Source organism: Prunus avium, chromosome 8 (genome assembly GCF_965620075.1).
Source record: "Prunus avium chromosome 8, drPruAviu1.hap1.1, whole genome shotgun sequence".
Classification (NCBI taxonomy): domain Eukaryota; kingdom Viridiplantae; phylum Streptophyta; class Magnoliopsida; order Rosales; family Rosaceae; genus Prunus; species Prunus avium.
Window position 1 is genome coordinate 28,591,397 of NC_142291.1, and position 19,856 is coordinate 28,611,252.

Sequence of the window (19,856 nt, forward strand, 5' to 3'; positions counted from 1 at the left end):
TTTCATTCTCATGGGAAAATTTGGGAAAATGAGCCAACATTAAATGCACATTTTTCATGACCATTTTGTCCCCCCATTAACAATTTAGAATTACAATATAGCATTAAGTGCCTGTTTGGCATTGATTATTTGGGCTAAAAAGTGATTTCTGATAAAGTTTTTGAAGTTCACCTTGTTTGGTAAAAGGCCAGATAATCACTTTCGGTATAAAATAGCTGTCAGCGACCGTGATTTTGGAAAGCAGCTTAAGGGCTGATTTTATTTCAGCTTTCGCGGAAAGCTAAACAAGGAACCGGGTTGTTTAATGAATTTTAATGAATTGCCTATAATATCCTTGTTAACTTTTCTAATTTACATCATCTATCCCTCATCTTCTTCCACCCAAGCACGTTCGAACTATCCCTCATCTTCTTCCCACATATACCATCTCATCTCATTCTTCTCACAACGTTTCAAAGGTGGAAACCTCTCAAATCTCCAGGGAATGTTTTGATAAAGCAACCCATTCCAACTCCTCCCATTTTCATTGACAAAGCATTATTGCACACAACAAATTGAAATATTTGAATAATTTGATATAGCAATAGAAAGTTTTTCGTCCTTAAGCTTCAATCAGCCAAAGAAAGGTAACTATCTATATCTACCACGAAGTCAGAGCACAAGGTGGGGAGTGGATTAATTTTGGATGGATGTTGTAGTCTGTGATGGTGCCGCCATCCTGGAGCTGCTTGCGAGCAAAGATAGACCTCTATTAGTCTGGCAGAATACTCTCCTTGTATTAGATCTTGACTTTGACATTGTTGAATGTGTGGGAGCTTTTCAGGACGTTGATTGTCAAGATTAGGGTGGATCTGTGGGAGGGTGGGTTGGGGTGGGGCTGGCATGAAGAGAGGTGCAGAGAGGGTGGGTTAATTTTGTTTTAATTTTTTAATGTTATTTTCTTTAGGGTGTCTCTCCAAAAAAAAAAAATCTAATAAAAGATTTGCATACTTGAAAGTGACAATGTTTTGGCTAAAAAAAAAAAAGTGCGACTATTTTTTTATATATAATGCCAAACATTTGAATTAAAAAATAATTTCAACATCATATCCTTTTTAGTCATTTTGCCCAGCTCACAGCTATTTTACACAAATATTTACCAAACACTCTTAAATTGATTTTTGTATCAAAATCACTTTCAATATAAAGTTTACCAAACGCCAAACTACTTTCATTCACAACTGATTTCTCTTACAGCAAATCTGAAAGTAATTATTTTCACAGCACAGCAATCCCAAACTGGCCCTAAATGTATTCTTTTTTTTATTTGATTTTATATGGGTATAATTGGAAAATTAAACAAACTTTGTTTTACATTCCTATACAAACCAAACATGTGAAAGGAAATAAAGTGGCATTTCCTGGTTACTTTCCGAGGATTACCAAACATGGGAAATCTTCCATTTCCCATCTCTTGAGAACGACATGGGAAATTATTTCCCATCAAATCTTTTCCGCAAACCAAACAGGCCCTATAAGGAATTTAAAAAAATCATGTGGGTTCCAAGTTAAAATCCATAATCGAATACCCTTAAAATCAGGAATGGGATCAACTAGGGGAGTAATTGATACGATTCCCATTACTTGATTTCCTATGTAAGGGCATGTTTATGTATCAGTAATATGGGTGTGGAAAGAAAAGGAATGATTTCCATTTCGGACTTCCTCCACGTTTACTTGCAATCAAGAATGAAAAAATACATGGGTCATATCTCAAAATCCGTAATCACATCCCCTCAAAACTAGTAATCGGATCAACTAGGGGGAGTAGTTGATTCGATTCCCATTCCTTTTTTCCCGTACTACCTTCCAAAAATACCCTTCCCACTTTACAATAATTCCAAAACACCCTAAAGCCTAAAAGAAAAAAATCAATGGCTATTTATTAATCATTGTTGGAAAAAGAAAATTTTTAATCTTTTCACCTTGGTTGCTAGCCTGTATTTGTCTTGTTATGATTCTTATCATTATGTCATATTTGCTTTTTTTTTTTCTATTATATTATGTATATTATTATATACTAGTTTTTTCATCACTCGCCATATAGTTTCTTATATTATACATTAGTTATAAAATAAAGTTTTGTATATTGTCTTTTTTACAAGTTACTTAGGTGAAAAATATATATTTATACGTACAGGGCATTTTAATAATCAAATTAGTTTAAGTTTTGATTCATGAGAATCCGTAAACAATAACAATAGGATTTGTTGAGGCCCAAAAAAGTCACGGGAAGCCCAAAGACGTGTAAAGCCCAATATAACATATAATGTTGGTCATGCATTAATCCAAGTTGTATTTTGGGAATTAATTCATTAAATAAATAATAGTGTCCATGCCATGCGAAGCCAATAATACATTTTTCATATATCAAGCTCACATGAACCCAAGTCATGTGGTTTACGGGGCTTGCATGAGGGATTGTGATGTGGAAGGTTACGGAGATCCACAAGGCCCACGGAAGCTCTTGGATATTGGAGACTTTGGGCTAGCTACTTGGGAGCACCAAAGTCCAAGCACATTACTTAGAGTTCTCCAATGTGGGTGAGCAAATGAGATATTTTTCAAGCCCATTACTTATTTCCTTTTACCCTTAGGAAATAGTCATTTTCCAAATGCCTAGCTCTACCCGATGGAAATAAGAATGTCTCAATACTCCCTATTATCTGCTGGAAACAAGTCAATTCCAACACTCCCTCTTACCCATAGGAAATAGTCATTTTCCAATGCATAGCTTTACTTGCTGGAAAATAGCATGCCCCAGTGCTCCCTTTTAACCATTGGAAATAAGCAGGTTCCAGCACCTCCCTTTACCTATTGGAAATAAAGGAAAACCTTCACCCTCTATAAATTGGGAGGCATTTGCTGGGCAAAATAAACCTCTCTTGGTTGCTGCAAGCTTTTCAGCAACCATGAGAACTCATCTTCTTTCCTCCCTTCGGCTGCTGCAAGCATTCCAGCGGTCATCCCAGCCATCAACCTCCATCCTTTGGTCGCTGCAAGTATCCCAGCAGCCATCAACCAACATCTCTTGGTTGCTCAAGCACCCCAGCAACCATCAGACCACTTTCCTTCCTCCCTTTGGCCTCTACAACATTCCAGCGGCCATCCCAGCCATTCCTCAACCATCACCACCATGTCTCCTACTTTCTCACCCTTGAAATCCATTATATTCTCTATAAAGCCTCACCAAGTACAACTCCAAGCTTTTCCTTCATTCTAAGCTATAAACACCATAGCCTTCAAACCTCAAGCTTTTCCTCACATTCTCCTTCTCTTGAGACTTTTGAATCCATAAAGCCTCACCAAGCATAACTCCAAGCTTTTCCTTCCTTCCAAGCTATAAACATCATAGTCTTCAAACCTCAAGCTTTCCCTTCCATTCTCATTCTCTTGAAACTCTTAAATCCATAAAGCCTCACCAAGCATAACTCCAAGCTTTTCCTTCATTCCATGCTATAAACATCATATCCTTCAAATCTCAAGCTTTTCCTCTCATCCTACTCTTGAAACTCTTAAATCCCCATAGCCATAGCCACAAATAACAAATTATCAACACCCAAACTCAAGCATATCCAACACCAAGCCAAGCACATGCATTCTCATTTGCTAAACTTGTGGGTCTTTAGCTCCCACACTCCAAGCTCTCATGCCAAGCTCACACAATCTCATATCAACATCAGCAAGTCATCTTCAACTCTTCGTCAAGCTGCCGGAAACATCAACACCAAACACGCAGCCACTGGAAGAAGAACATAGTACTCTCCTGGGACTTGCTTCTCCCTTCGGATGCTTTGGGTCTAGTCCTCGCTAACTCAGAAAAAGGGGTAACGAAGGCTTGATCCACCACTCTATGGTGGTCCGAGAATCAATAAGCCCGAACGAGCCTTCCGACGAAAAAAGACCCCAACAGGATTCAACTTTATTACTGTGCTAATTCTATATAATTAGTAAACAACTTAATTGGAATGATTCTTCCCATACCAATTCATTACTTTCCCAATTTCTAAATTCCCCAATTCCTTACTTCCTCCATTTCTGATAAGTAAACGGCCCTTAAAAGTTTTCTTATTCATGACTTCTCACATTCTTGAGTCACGACTATCGTTTGGGAAAATATGTCCCAAAGAAATATAAAATAAAGAAGGCTGTTATAAAGTAAAAAGTGAAGTCCACATAAATAAAGCGAGGGGGTATTAGTCAAAAGATAAAATTATAATGTTGGAAAGAAATCATTATGTCTCCCTTAAGAGCCATTTGTTTTGCCTATAAATAGGCATTATATTTGCTTGTAAACAGACACGAATGAGAATAAAAAGAGAGTGAGAGCAAGAAAAGAAAAGAGAGAGCGAAGTCTATCTGAAGAGAAACTATATTAGTGTAAACACCACAAAGAGCAAATATAATTCCACTCCCAATATTTAGTGGTACTTCCTATTCTCTGATTATTTTATTTTATAACACGTTATCAGCACGACAGTCTCTCCACCTTTAAATTTTCTCAGCTCAACACCATGTGTTATTTCTCTTTCTCCTCTCCGTCATATGTCTCCTCTCACTATACTACTACGACGACATGCAAACTTTCTTTTTTGTGCTCTCACAATTTTTGTGTTGTTTCATCCATGTTTGTTTAATTTATTTCTTTGTAATATAATTTGGAATGGCGCGGTTTTATACCCCATTCTGTTATTTTATGGTGGTGTAATTTTCATTACCCATCGCGTTGTAACACAAGTTATCATAATAAAATGATGGTGTGATCTTAAAACCCATCTATTATATCTTGAACAGTGGTGCAGTTATATTGCCCACAAAATATAATATATTTAGTGGTGGTTTTATCCCCACATTTACTATGGACGGTTTTCACCTCCTATATTTTTAGTGGTGGTTTTATCTCCACACTTATTTTATTTACTGTATGGTGTAGGTTTATTACCCATACGGCAATATTTATTTAAAGTGTGGTGCAGGTTTATCGTCCACACAACTGCTTTTATTTAAAAGTATGGAGCAGGATTAGTGCCTATACCAGCATGTTTACTTTACCGCATATTTACTTTTATTTAAAGTAGGGTGCGGGATTAACGTCCATACAGCAAGCAATTTACTTTATGAATTTACTTTATCGCACATTTACTTTCATTTAAAGTATGGTCCGGGTTTATCGTCCCTACCAGCAAATTTATAGCACTTTATTTTTATAATCAAAATGAGGACCTGGAGTTCCTCAAACAATTACAGGACCAGAAGTTCCTATTAATAAATGGCTTAATGTCCCATATCTCGAGCTTGAAATTTTGGGTAAAATATGCATGATATCTTTTGACCTGAAGTTCAAAAATATATCAAGCTTGAAGATTATTGCGAATTCTAATGCATCTCATTTTTCTTTTGAAGATGGCCAATTTGGCAAAATTGGAATTCGCTGCCCTAGACATTTCTGGGGACAACTACCTATCATGGGTCCTGGATGCCAAGATCCATCTGCGTGCTAATGGCCTTGGAAAAGCAATTGAAGATGGAAGTGATGCATCACCTGAGGAAAATGCGAAGGCCATGATTTCCCTTCGCCGCCACATTCATGAAGCGCTGAAAAGCGAATATGTGGTAGTTGATGAATCATTGGTCCTATGGAAAGCTTTATGTGAGAGATATAATCATCAGAAGACGGTGACTCTCCCAAGAGCTAGATATGAATGGACACACTTGAGATTTCATGATTTCAAGACAGTGTCTGAATACAACTCAGCTATGCACAGGATCACCTCCCTTATGAAATTATGTGGTGAGAATATCTCTGAGGAAGATATGCTCGAGAAAACTCTGAGTACATTCCATGCCTCAAATATGCTCCTGCAGCAGCAATATAGGCATAGTGGTTTCACGAAGTACTCAGAACTTGTATCTTGCCTCCTGTTAGCTGAGCAGAACAACGAGCTTTTATTGAAGAACCACCAATCTCGCCCAACGGGCTCAGCACCACTTCCTGAAACAAATACTGCATCTCGGGAAGTGAATGCCACCTCATCTCGTGGCAGTATCCACAAACGTGGGCGAGGAGGCAAGCGTGGCCAAAGGCAAGGGAGTAGAGAAGATCGTGGTGCTCATTCATATGGCTTGAGGCCAAGGAGCAATCCATCCACGAATGGAAAAAATGCATCCAGAAATAAGGGAAAAACACAAACAAGCCATGTACCCAGAAATGATGAAAGCACTTGTTACAGATGTGGTGCAAAGGGACATTGGTCGCGTACATGTCGTACGCCGAAGCACTTGGCGGATCTTTATCAAGCTTCACTTAAAAACAGGAAAGTGGAGACAAATTATGTTGAACCAGATCCGCCAGCCATAGAAGGCTCATCGGAAATATCGCATCAGTTAGACAAGACGCATCTAGATGTTTCCGATTTTGTAGCCGAAGGGGGGAATGAAGTTTATGGGTTCGAATTGGATTAAATTCCTTCATGTAACATTTGTATTATCTGAAGCACTGTTTTTTTTATTCCTGTCTTCATTTCAATCCAATAAAAGTGGCAATGTTTGAATGATTGTTTATTGATTCAACTTATTTTATTTATTTGAAGGCATGGATATAAATTATGGATGCCCCCAAAACACGAGTTCTAGCAAAGAAATTTGTCTTGCAGACAGTGCGACTACTCATACAATCCTCCGAGATCGAAAGTATTTCTCAAACTTGATGCTTACAAAAGCAAAGGTAACAACCATATCAGGTCCTGCAGATCTGATTGAAGGCTCAGGAATAGCCCAAGTTATGTTACCAAATGGAACAATACTGTCCATTCAAGATGCCTTGTATTCATCTAACTCCAGAAGGAATCTGTTGAGTTTCAAAGATATACGTTTGAATGACTACCATGTTGAAACAAAGAATGAGGAAAACATGGAATATCTTTGCATTACTTCCAGTGATACCCAGAAGCGTATACTAGAGAAGCTTCGTGCTCTATCATCAGGATTGTACTATACAACCATACGGACAATTGAGGCACACAATGTCAAGGACCAGAAGTCCATTGACTCAAATACTTTTAAGCTTTGGCATGACTGGTTGGGTCATCCTGGATCCACCATGATGCGTAGGATCATCACCAACTCTAAGGGACATCCCTTATTAACAAAACACATTATGGTATCAAGTGACAGCTTTTGCCAAGCTTGTTCACAAGGGAAGTTGGTGATCAGACCATCACAACCGAAAGTTGATGTTGAGTCCCCATCATTTTTGCAGAGAATCCAAGGGGACATTTGTGGACCTATTCATCCTCCCTGTGGACCATTTCGGTACTTTATGGTCTTGGTGGATGCATCTACCCGATGGTCACATGTTTGCCTTTTGTCCACTCGGAATATGACATTTGCTAGGCTTTTGGCTCAGATAATTAAATTGCGAGCCCAATTCCCAAATTATCCCATTAAGTCAATTAGACTCGATAATGCTGGTGAATTTACATCTCAAACTTTTGATGATTACTGCATGTCGCTAGGCATTGACATTGAACATCCTGTTCCCCATGTTCATACTCAAAATGGCTTGGCAGAAGCTTTGATTAAGCGTCTTCAATTAATAGCACGCACACTGCTAATGAAAACAAAGTTGCCAGTTTCTGCTTGGGGATATGCCATTTTACATGCAGCATCTCTGGTGCGGTTGAGGCCCATCGCCAACAATCAATACTCTCCAATACAACTTGTGTTGGATAATCAACCAAATATTTCACATTTAAGAGTTTTTGGTTGTGCGGTATATGTGCCTATTGCACCACCGCAACGTACTAAGATGGGCCCTCAACGCAGATTGGGAATATATGTTGGCTTTGATTCACCATCTATCATCAGATATCTGGAACCCCTGACGGGTGATATCTTTAGGGCACGATTTGCGGATTGTCATTTTGATGAGACAATTTTCCCACTATTAGGGGGAGAAAAATCTGTTCCTAAAGAACAAGGCAAACTCGTTCCTGAAGAACGACGTGAATTATCATGGGATGTACCCACTCTATCTCATCTCGATCCTCGTACCGCTCAATGCGAAAACGAAGTGAGAAGGATCGTTCACCTCCAAAGTATTGCAAATCAGATGCCAGATGCATTTAATGATGCAACAAAGGTGACGAAATCACATATCCCAGCTGCAAATGCACCTGCAAGAATTGATATTCACAATGGACAAAGCAATGCGCCAGCAAATGGCTCATCTGTTGCACGCCTGAAGCGTGGCAGACCACTAGGCTCAAAGGACTCAGTTTCTCGAAAGAGGAAGTTGATGGCCAAAATGAATCCAAATGAAATAAATGGAGAGCCCACAATTCATGGTTCAAATCCCTCTCAAGAGGGACAGGTACTTCCTGAAAAGGAAAATGTCCTTGATGAGACACGTGCTCCTGAAATGGCAGCTGTACTTGAAAGTCAAGAAATCTCCATAAATTATACATCCACTAATGAATTATGGAACAGAGATGAGATAATCATCGATAATATATTTGCATTCTTAGTGGCTACTGAGATCATAAAAGATGATGATATTGAGCCTTGCTCCATTGATGAATGCACACGGAGACAGGATTGGCCTAAATGGAAAGATGCAATCCAGGCAGAATTAGATTCTTTGGAAAAAAGGAGTGTTTTTGGACCCATTGTTCCAACTCCACCCAATGTGAACCCTGTAGGTTACAAGTGGGTATTTACAAGAAAGCGCAATGAGAAAAATGAGATTGCGAGGTATAGAGCACGACTTGTTGCGCAAGGTTTTTCACAAAGGCCTGGAATTGATTATGTGGAAACATACTCTCCAGTAATGGACGCAATTACGTTCCGTTACTTGATAAGCTTAGCGGTTTCAGAAAAACTTGAAATGAGACTTATGGACGTCATTACCGCATATCTGTATGGAGAGTTGGATACAGACATATACATGAAAGTCCCAGAATGACTTAAGCTGCCTGAAGCAGCCAGGAATAAACCACGGGCCATGTTCTCAATCAAATTGAGAAGATCATTATATGGGTTAAAACAATCTGGGCGAATATGGTATAATCGTCTCAGCAAGTATTTACTAAAGGAAGGATACACAAATGACCCTATTTGCCCATGTGTATTTATTAAGAAATCAGAGTCTGGATTTGCGATAGTGGCGGTATATGTCGATGACATGAATTTAATTGGAACTCCTGAAGAGCTCCAAAAGACCGCTGATTATCTCAAACTCGTTTGAGATGAAAGACATTGGAAAGACAAAATATTGTCTTGGCTTATAGATTGAGCACAGTGCTGATAGAATTTTGGTGCATCAATCAAATTATACTGAAAAGGTATTAAAACGGTTTGGCATGGATAAAGCTCATCCACTTAGCACTCCAATGGTCGTCCGGTCGCTTGACATTAAGAAAGATCCATATCGTCCAAAAGGGGATGATGAAATGGTCCTTTGTCCAGAAGTACCATATCTTAGTGCAATAGGTGCTTTAATGTACTTAGCACAATGTACCAGACCTGATATAGCTTTTTCAGTAAATTTGTTAGCAAGATACAGCTCTGCTCCAACAAGCCGACATTGGACCGGCGTTAAACATATTCTACGATATCTTCGTGGAACGACAGACATGGGCTTATTCTATTCCAGTGAATCGACCAATGCCCCGAGTATTGTTGGATATGCTGATGCAGGATATCTCTCTGATCCACATCAAGGACGCTCACAAACTGGGTATGTATTTACATGTGGAGGAACTGCAATCTCATGGCGCTGAACGAAACAAACGTTGGTAGCCACATCTTCCAATCATTCAGAAATACTTGCCCTCCATGAAGCCAGTCGTGAATGCGTTTGGTTAAGGTCGATGATTCATCACATCCGAAGCACATGTGCCTTGCCCTTGGCAACAGAAACTCCAACCATCCTGAATGAGGACAATGCAGCTTGTATTGCTCAAATCACAGGAGGATACATCAAGGGTGATCGGACCAAGCACATATCACCCAAGTTTTTTTACACGCATGAGCTTCAGAAGAGTCAAGTAATCAAAGTCAGACAAATCCGTTCAAGTGATAACTTGGCAGATCTCTTCACCAAGTCTTTACCCAAGTGCACATTCCAGAAGCTAGTGCATGGCATTGGATTGCGACAACTCTGCAAGCAATCAAATTGGAGCATGCAAAATCAGGGGGAGCATTCAAGAGTCCTCTAACACATGACATAAGCGCGTTGTACTCTTTTTCCTTCGACTAGGGTTTTTCCTAGCAATGTTTTAATGAGGCAACATGAGTGCACTTCACATTACCCTAATGTCCCAAATGTTGTTGTACTCTTTTTCCTTCGCTTAGGTTTTTTCCCATTGGGTTTTTCCAAGCAAGGTTTTAATGAGGCAACCAATCTAGGGACATGTGGCCTTCAAGGGGGAGTGTTATAAAGTAAAAAGTGAAGTCCACATAAATAAAGTGAGGGGGTATTAGTCAAAAGATAAAATTATAATGTTGGAAAGAAATCATTATGTCTCCCTTAAGAGCCATTTGCTTTGCCTATAAATAGGCATTATATCTGCTTGTAAACAGACACGAATGAAAATAAAAAGAGAGTGAGAGCAAGAAAAGAAAAGAAAGAGTGAAGTCTATCTGAAGAGAAACTATATTAGTGTAAATACCACAAAGAGCAAATATAATTCCACTCCCAATATTTAGTGGTACTTCCTATTATCTGATTATTTTATTTTATAACAAAGGCAAATATAAGGAAAAAAAAACAGAAAGAGAAGAAATTACGAAAAGTCAGCCAACCCAGTGCAGAGTCCACTCTAGTTTTGCGATCTGAAGGAAGAAAGTCGAAGCAGCACTTCTCACAGGCGCATTTCTCCTCAGTCCCTCCCAAACCGAAACCATGCTGAAGCTCCTCAGTGTCCTCACCTTCCTAACCCTAACCCTCCCATTTCTCGCCCACTCTTTCTCGCCGGACCACCCAACCGATCGCCGGATCCTCGTCTTGCTCGACGACCTCGCCCTCAAATCCTCGCACTCCTTGTTCTTCAAGTCCCTGCAATCTCGAGGCTTCGAGCTCGATTTCAAGCTCGCCGATGATCCCAAGATCTCCTTGCAGCGTTACGGCCTGTATAGCTATGACGCCTTGATTCTCTTTTCTCCTTCGGTCGATCGTAAGTCTCTCTCTTTTCGAAATGTTGTGTTGTGGAAAACGAAAACTTTGGTGAATTGAAATGGTTTTGGGAATTCAGCTTGACTGTATTTATTTATGATTTCTGTTTTATCATGTGATATAGGGTTTGGAGGGTCCATTGACCTGGCTGCTATTCTTGATTTTGTGGATAGCGGTCATGATTTGATCATTGCAGCTGATACCAATGCATCTGATTTGATCCGACAAATCGCAGTCGAGTGCGGAGTTGATTTTGATGAGGTTGGTTTAAGCATTGAAGCATTTCACTGGTTACTATATCAATTATCTGTTTTCAGTCTCCTTTTTAATATTCAGAATTTCCGTGAAGTTGGTTTCTGTCCAGTATGCATGCATTGCTTCTTTAAATCTTCTACTACCAAGAAAAAAAAAGGACTTTTCTTTGAAGAATTGATCATTTGGGAATAACAGAAACAGCCATAATCACTAAAGTGCATATCCATATCAATGTATTACACTCATGTCTTTGTTACAACAAAGCCAATTCTAATGCAAATTTAATTCAGGTTTGGATGAAATTATAATGCTTTATTAACAATTGCAGAATTATCATCTATCGTGTCATGAACTGTTGCTATATGTGAGCTCTTTATGAATAGCTTCTGATCTTTCTAGTGGTGTATTTTCTGCTGCTTCCTTAATGACAGCAAGAATAACTTCACTAAAATGAGCATATTGTCAATTACTAGCTCCTGTCATTAAGTACATAATAATGCTCACAGACCACTGTCATACACTACACTAATATGACTGAGGTTAGCAAAATCATTTTTGTTGAAATAGCTTGGTGTATTTTCTGCCACTTCCTTAATGACAGCAAGAATGACCACTGTCATACACTACACTGATATGATTGTGAGGTTAGCAAAATCATTTTTGTTGAAAGGGCTGTTCTTTATATATGTTTTTTCACTTCTCTTATCTCATAGTATTCTACAAGGTTTAATGACACTCAATATTCATATCCTTGCCTAGAATTCATACGTGTTTCTCTAGGTCATAGCTTTTCGTCCAGCATTTTGAGCTTGATTAAGGAACTGATGTTTTTGAGTATGTTATTTATAATGGGTACAGGATCCAGCGGCTGTGGTCATAGATCACACAAGCTATGCAGTTTCCGACACTGAAGGAGATCATGCAGTTATTGCTAGTGATGATTTCATCAAGTCTGATGTAATTTTAGGAAGCAAGAAAATTGAGGTATCTATTCTTAACAATGTTAATATTTGTTGTCCAGTTGAATTATGTTAAATCTTGCTCATGTGTATTTCAATTGGTAGTATTTACAAAATATTGTTTCCAACGCAATTAATTTCGTGTATGAAGTGTTCTGAATTTGTAATTTCTCGTTCTCATTTCCTAATTTGCCTTTTGTTTCTTCTACTTTTGCTCTTCCATCAACTTATATGGGTACTGGCCTGGCTACAGGTCATGACATTTTTCCTCAAGCCATTCATCATTTTTGTCCGATCCAATAATTGCTTAAGCAAAGTGTTTAGAGAATTTGTAACGGTTGCACTCAGAGACAATTCAATGCACACTATTAGTAAATGGTAGTGGTAATTATAGTCTTTGTGCCTGATATTGTTTATGTTGGCGCTTCTGCCACAGGCTCCTGTACTTTTCCAGGGGATTGGCCATACGGTGAATTCTGAAAATAGCCTGGTAAGATTTTTCAATTTTCCATCTTCAGTGCATTGCAAAACAATAGAATGAACCTTTGTGCTAATTAAAGTTATTCAACTGTTATTGTTTTTTGGTTTTTATTTTAAAAATTTTAACCCTCACTTTTTCATGTAAATATATGCATCATTTTAGGTTCTGAAAGTTCTCTCAGCTTCACCTTCAGCATATTCTGCTAACCCCAAAAGCAAGCTGTCAAATCCTCCATCTCTCACGGGATCTGCTATATCTTTAGTTTCAGTTGTGCAGGTGTGTTAACACTTCACTGCCTGTTTTCCTCTCCTCTTTTACTGCATTACTGTGTATATTATTTTTGTGATACATAGATGGTTTCCTTCGTTTATGTGTTTGTCTATGCTTTGTTTAGAAAATTCAAACTCATGGTTCTCTGTGATGTGTAAATGATATTGAAGATATTGTTAATTATTTACAACGTACTATTTGTTTCATAATGTTTTCTTGAAGATAGTGTTTATTTTTTACCTCTCTCTTTCTCTCTGTCTCTATTTTTTCCTGGAGGGAAACATAGGACTAATTGCTATAACATAATTTCTCCAGAAAACTATTATAGAGCATCCTATTTTTTCTCATTACCACTTTGTATTATGTTCTGCTTCCTCTTTTGCCTATGAGGCCAGTGACTTTTCTCTAATTCCTGCCCTAGCAATTGGAAATGGATGTTTGATCTTCAGTATCGGGATTCAGCTCCTTATTGTCTGGTTACATTCATAAACATTACTAAATCAGTGAGTTCTTTGAGTGGAGAGATCTGTAAATGATATATATATATATATAGAGAGATTCTGTAACAGTTTTCATGTGTTTTTCATGTCTATTTTGTAGGCAAGAAACAATGCTCGGGTTTTGATCTCTGGTTCATTAAGTTTGTTTAGCGATAGGTATGTGATGATTTCCTGCCAAATGAAGTTCTCTAATTTTTTGATTGTTTCCTCTGACAAGATTTGGTTCTCTTTTTCAGGCTTTTCAGATCTAAGGTTCAGAAGGCTGGGAGCCCAAAGAAGTGAGTGATGCTATGAATTCTAATTTAATTTCTTTTCCATACATGTTACAAACATTTCCTATTCTAACTGCCACATAATGTATTAACTTATATAATCAAAGAGGAAAAAGAACCTTTTAGTGGAGAATGGAGTTCCTGCTTGCCTGTTGTCAGTTAACTCATAGCTATATATCTGATATGTTGAAATGGTCATGGTGTACTTTAGTTGGTAGTCGCGCATCTTTGAAAAGAAGATCCCAAGTTAACTGGTCTATTGGGTATGATGAAAATTCAATTGTTGATTGGTTATAAACTAATAAAAGCTTGTAGGCTATGGCGCCTATTTTGAAGTAGGGATGGCCTTTACAACTTATTGATGAGCTATGATTCATGCAGAGATTAGGCTAGACATTTAGGCATCAATAGAAATATGGATGCTGGAGAAATAAGGGCTCACAAGCAGTTTATAAGATATATTTTTTCCTAATGTAGCTGCCCAAAATGACTAATGAATAAAATATGCATTTTTGGGTGCGTTTACTGTACATACCTCTTAATACCACAGAAGACTTTCCTGTTTGAAACAAGAAATTAATGAGAAACTTATTTTGTGATAACAGACATGAGAAATCAGCTAATGAGCAGTTTCTGACTGAACTTAGCAAATGGGTTTTCCACGAAAGAGGTCATCTCAAGGTGAGGCAAAAGTTATTATCTTGTCGTCCTGATAGCATAATGTTTATTGATGAGGCTTGCACAAAAGTAAAAAAAGGGGTAAAAAAAAAAGAGAAATAAGAGATGGTGGCCAGGTTAACTCATCTAATAGTTTCATTTTAGGTATCGCTATATTTTTGGGTTTCTTAAATGCTCACCTTATTAAACCATTTTGTTCTGTAGGCTGTGAATGTAAGACACCACAAAGTTGGGGAAGCAGATGAACCTGCAATTTACAGGATCAACGATGACTTGGTAATTTTTATTTATTTGTGGTGTTAATAAGACTCCCAAAAAAGAGCAAAAAACTAAAGTTCTTGGCACCTGACACTGAAATTACAATTGAAGGAATATTCGGTGGAGATTTATGAATGGCATGGAAAAAGTTGGGAGCCATATGTTGCTGATGATGTTCAAGTGCAGTTTTATATGATGAGTCCCTATGTTCTGAAAACCTTATCGACTGATCAGAAGGTAATGCATGTTATTCCCTCCAGACTTTCTGTATTTCCTGTAGATTTTCTGTTGATACCCTTTCTGATTTTTGTTTTATTTTTTGTATTGCAGGGCAGTTATTTTACAGCGTTTAAAGTTCCAGATGTTTACGGGGTGTTCCAGTTCAAGGTTGAGTACCAGAGGCTTGGCTACACAAGTTTATCCCTATCAAAGCAGGTAAGAAATGTACCTATTCATGGTGGAGATGTATCTATAACTTGTTAAGAGAAGATGTTGCTATTAAAAAAGTTTATCTATGTTTACCCGTAAACCCCATGGAGGAGGTCATTGTGGACTTAAGTGCAATTAGGATAGCTATTTGAATGGTGCGAAAAAAGAAAGAAAAATAATGATTGTATAGTCTTAACATACAACAACGAGCCACCCACCTATGTTTTATATCTAGTATGGAAGATGTCTGAGTTAAGACATTTTGTGTAGCACGTAAAGCATTATAATCCTGAAGTACCCAAAACTTTTTACTCTGACCAATTGTGCTACCTTTTATTTTGTATCATGCTTTGTGTGTGTAAGTCAGGCTTTTTCCGTTTTCTTGTACTGTTTCTTTATCCACTACCTGAATGAAAACCATGGATATTGAATTGCAGATTCCTGTTCGGCCATTTAGACACAATGAATATGAAAGATTCATACCAGCAGCTTATCCCTATTATGGAGCAGCATTTTCTATGGTAACTCTCTTTTGCTCTCTGTAATTGGTCATTAATTTATTATACATGTATATAACGAGCTGCTTAGATGGGATCCCAGTTTGTAGGCTCCTTTGCGGTTCAAACGGCACTACATGTTTTTTCTTGACATTTTTTCTGTGTAACTTCTGCCCAACTCTCTCTTTTACTGTTTCCCAACTCTCTTTTAATGGTCTGAAGATGATCACAGCTTTCTTGGCCCAGTCATTAGTGTATGTTCCATCACATAGGAAAGAAGCCCAAGATTCCCACTTTTTGGTGTCATAAGCTGTATTTAGACAATGAGTATGATCTTAGCTTTACTGAAAATTACTTGGAACTATTCTGATAAAAAAATATTTTTGTTTGTGATGCAGATGGCAGGCTTCTTCATCTTCACGGCTGTCCACTTATACAGCAAGTAGCTATAGAACAATTTGTCAGGGAAGATGTACCGCGGGCACTAAGAGCTTAGGAATGGAGATTTTGATAGGCAATAGCATTACGCAGACTTTTCTATATTATAGGACAAATTATATCGTTGAGGAACTGCTAATTATGCCAAACCTTTTTATTCATCCAGTTAATAGACACCATTATCTCCTAGGCCGCCACGGGCGTTTATACATTTAAAAGTTACTCTCATGCCAAAAATGCCCATCAGAGAGAAATGAGAAAACTGGTTGATTTATGGAGGCTGTAAAAGTGTTCTGAAAGATGGTTAATATCTGAAAATTCTATTTTATGATTGCGTTATTTTAGGTGGTACAAATGTGACATTAGATGGGGCAAGCGATTTACTGAAAAATATGCCCTTTAACCAAGGTGGTTGGTGTGAGTGGTTCGGCACTCTCATTCCTTAAGAGAGATCAGGGGTTCGATCCTTGCTCTCGTACGGAGTCACCACTTTGGCCAACACTTTACCCTTTATGGGCCGATCCGGTGTGAGTGGGGATTAGTCTGGGTTGTGGTTAAGGCTTAAAGATGCCACTTATAGTTAGGGCCCATCTAGGACCACCTCATGGTTCAGACCAAAAAAAAAAAAAATATGCCCTTTTCAATCATCTAAGCAGTAAGAAAATCGCTTACCGTTTGCTTTGATTTCAAAGTAATTGCAATCTTTTTTTTTTTTTTTTGGTTACAAGGCAGGCCGAAGTCAGAAAAGAAAAAAGCTAACAAGGCACAGCCCTACTTTGGGCTCTTCCTAGATCATCATCCAGCAACAAGCTTGAGAGGGAGACAGGAGCAGACTCATAGATATGAAGTCCCAAGGGTAACTCATACCCCAAGTTAGCAAGGTGATCAGCTGCTCTGTTTTGCTCCCTGTAGATATGAGAGACATTGCATCTCCAATCACGGTTAAGTAACAACTTGCAGTCTTCAATCAGACAAAAAAGAGGATGAGAATGGTTACAAGCCTTAGCAATCAGAGAGACAACAGACAAAGAATCACATTCAATATCAAGGGACCTAATGCCCTTGGCCCAAGCCATTTGCAGACCTCTAAAAAGACTCCATAGCTCAGCCTCAATAATATTTCCAATCCCAATATTTGCAGAGAACCCACAGATCCATGCTCCATTAGAGTCCCTTAGCAAACCACCAGCACAAATCTTCCAAGAAGTTGCCAAGACTAGGAAGACTCCAATGGACTTGGATGACCTCTCTAGTAGGCTTAGCATTAACCACAATATTGGCATCAAGCAGCACTTCGATTGGAGGTTTGCAGTGCATATAAAACGCGGTCGGCAAATGTGCTAAAGCAGCACTTCGATTATGTAAATGAAGCTCCAGTAACTTGTAATTTGCAACTGGATTAGTTTTTGTTTTTGTTTTCCATTTCTTTGTATGCTATCCCCCCATATATTTCAGCTTCAGGGTTTTTAACTGCAATAGTTCACATTCATTTTGGTTTAAATTTTGTCATACTTCAATGGCAATTTGGTCCTCCCGTCAATATGACTGTCAACTTAAATTTATACGATCAAATAAAATTCGGGTACAAATTCATGGACTATTGCAATTGAAAATCCAAGAGCCTCCAATTTTAATAGGGTTACGAACTAGCATTTTGCAACACTCAAAATAATGTCATCGTGGTACTTTCTCTTTTGTGAAAATTATAAAATTATAATTTAAAAAAAAAATTATCTTCTCACATCTTACGTGTTGGTCAATTGAAATGGAATACCCATTCCATTGTTTGATTAACACCTAAAAAAAAAAGAAGAAAAAAAAAAGGGTAGCTCTATGACCAAGTAGTGAATCTAAATCCCCACAAAAACCGATTGTAAAATCTACTTTTAATTCTTAATATCATATCCTCAGAAACACAACCTACCAATTGGACAATGCTTAAAACCAATGCTGAAAATAAACGTTTTCTGTGAGCCTAAAATTTTGACAACTCTTACCAGACCATCATTTAAAAAAAAACACAAAAAAGAAAAAGAACCCTGATTTATATGTATGGAAAGTTACTAGTAAACGCCTTGCGATGATGAAAAAAACAGGCATTTATCAGCGAAACCTCCAGAGTTGATTTTGGCCTCCTATGAATCAGATAAGCACCAATTCTCAGCTTATCTGGGATTAATGAAGGCACCTCCTCCCCTTTTTCCCACCATTCAAAATAACACTCACACACACACAGCCATACAAATTCAATAACACAAAAACGCAATGAAAATCTGCACAAAAACGTCTTCTTTTCAAAAGGGCAGAGTTTGGAGCTCAGGGGTTTGCTGGGTTTTTGATCTTCTGTTTTTCTTGGCTGCTCCATATATTTATACTCGTTAGAAGAAAACCCTAATCCCTTTTGTTACTATTTCGTCCTTCAACTTTGTTGTATTTCATTATGCGCCTAATTATTCTGAAAAATTGAAAGTTCAGACATGGGCTCACATTTACAACCGGCCTTACCCAAGTGCCTAAACAAATGATAGCCCAATACAATTCTATGAACTCCTTTTTTAAACCCCCTTTTTTTTAATACAAGCAACATTGGATTAGGAGAATGCGGAATAGAGTTTAGGATCTCGGGTGCAGAGTAAATGGTCTTAAGACTCCTGACTACTCTACAAGTCCCTTGCGCATTCTAGGAGCTCTATGACCAAATTGCGTCCACAATCCAAGTAGCTCGTATTTTAGTTTTCTTCCCAATATTAGAAGAGGTTTAAAATTACAATTCCCTATTGCACTCATGGGTTTCAACAAGCCATGAGCTTTTGATGTGTTGGGTCATATACCATGAGAGGCTCGTTTATAGATTTAATATCTGAAGTTTGCAATAATTACGGGGGACACCCGATGTGTACAGTGTATACCCATATGTTTCTGTAGCACTCGGATCGTGAGATGAGTGTTACAGGGATACAAGAGTATACACTCCAGTGTATATAAGTTTCTCTCGTGGTAATTGGTGTGGGCTTTGTTGCGTAGATACAGCTGCACCAAAATGGATTCAGTTGCATCCTCAACTTGTGATACTCGCAAGTGCACGAGCCGTTTGGTAGTATAGCATATGTAAGTGCGAGGTCGATCCCACGAGGATTGGTGATTGAATGATCCAATTCATTTTTCCTACACAAAACAGAAATGAAAAAGAAAGGAAATAAATAAAACAAGGAAGAAAGAAATAACTAACTCAAGCAGATAAGTTCCCAAGTTCAATTTAGATTAATGGATTGATTCTAGCTAAAGTATGATTAAGCCATGGTGTGTGGTCATAACCTTGTGTTCCTAATTCCCTAATTTGATCATTTGTTGTCTAACCTAAAATTAAGCATTAGGAACCCATTAAGCATAGAAGAACAATTTAAACAACCAAGCATGTATCTAATCCCTGTTGTCGAATGTCCATACATACTCTTCCTATTCATAGTTCAATTCGAATTAAAGCATGGTGTCTACTCTTAATTCAAACCAAGATAGCTAACATGCAAGCCTAAATGGTGATCAATCATTCAAACTAGCATATTAACTTATAAGCATAATGAATAAGAACAAAAACCATAATTGAAAC

General features: G+C 38.0%; 2 protein-coding genes and 1 non-coding gene across 4 annotated transcripts; 2 read left to right on the top strand and 1 right to left on the bottom strand.

Annotated features, from left to right (window-relative positions):
• Positions 1 to 1,016: 1,016 nt before the first annotated feature.
• LOC148292473 (uncharacterized) lies at positions 1,017 to 6,501 on the top strand. Its single transcript, XM_088245835.1, has 2 exons — positions 1,017 to 1,025; positions 5,443 to 6,501. Exon 2 carries the CDS (start codon positions 5,443 to 5,445, stop codon positions 6,499 to 6,501), a length of 1,059 nt encoding a protein of 352 aa, XP_088101961.1. The 5' UTR covers positions 1,017 to 1,025.
• Positions 6,502 to 10,768: 4,267 nt separating this feature from the next.
• On the top strand, positions 10,769 to 16,588 carry LOC110769293 (dolichyl-diphosphooligosaccharide--protein glycosyltransferase 48 kDa subunit). 2 transcript variants are annotated; one of them, XM_021973240.2, is made up of 13 exons: positions 10,777 to 11,213; positions 11,337 to 11,473; positions 12,326 to 12,451; positions 12,863 to 12,916; positions 13,070 to 13,183; positions 13,778 to 13,833; positions 13,914 to 13,955; positions 14,555 to 14,630; positions 14,832 to 14,903; positions 14,997 to 15,122; positions 15,216 to 15,320; positions 15,752 to 15,835; positions 16,210 to 16,588. In XM_021973240.2, the coding sequence occupies exons 1-13, from the start codon at positions 10,943 to 10,945 to the stop codon at positions 16,255 to 16,257; spliced, it is 1,311 nt and encodes a 436-aa protein (XP_021828932.2). In that variant the 5' UTR covers positions 10,777 to 10,942; the 3' UTR covers positions 16,258 to 16,588. The 2 variants fall into 2 exon arrangements, with proteins under 2 accessions (XP_021828930.2, XP_021828932.2); XM_021973238.2 differs by having other exon boundaries at positions 10,769 to 11,213; positions 14,997 to 15,320.
• Positions 16,589 to 18,295: 1,707 nt separating this feature from the next.
• On the bottom strand, positions 18,296 to 18,425 carry LOC148292474 (small nucleolar RNA snoR83). The gene has a single exon (XR_015827537.1). It is a non-coding gene; the product is annotated as a small nucleolar RNA snoR83 (small nucleolar RNA).
• Positions 18,426 to 19,856: the final 1,431 nt, after the last annotated feature.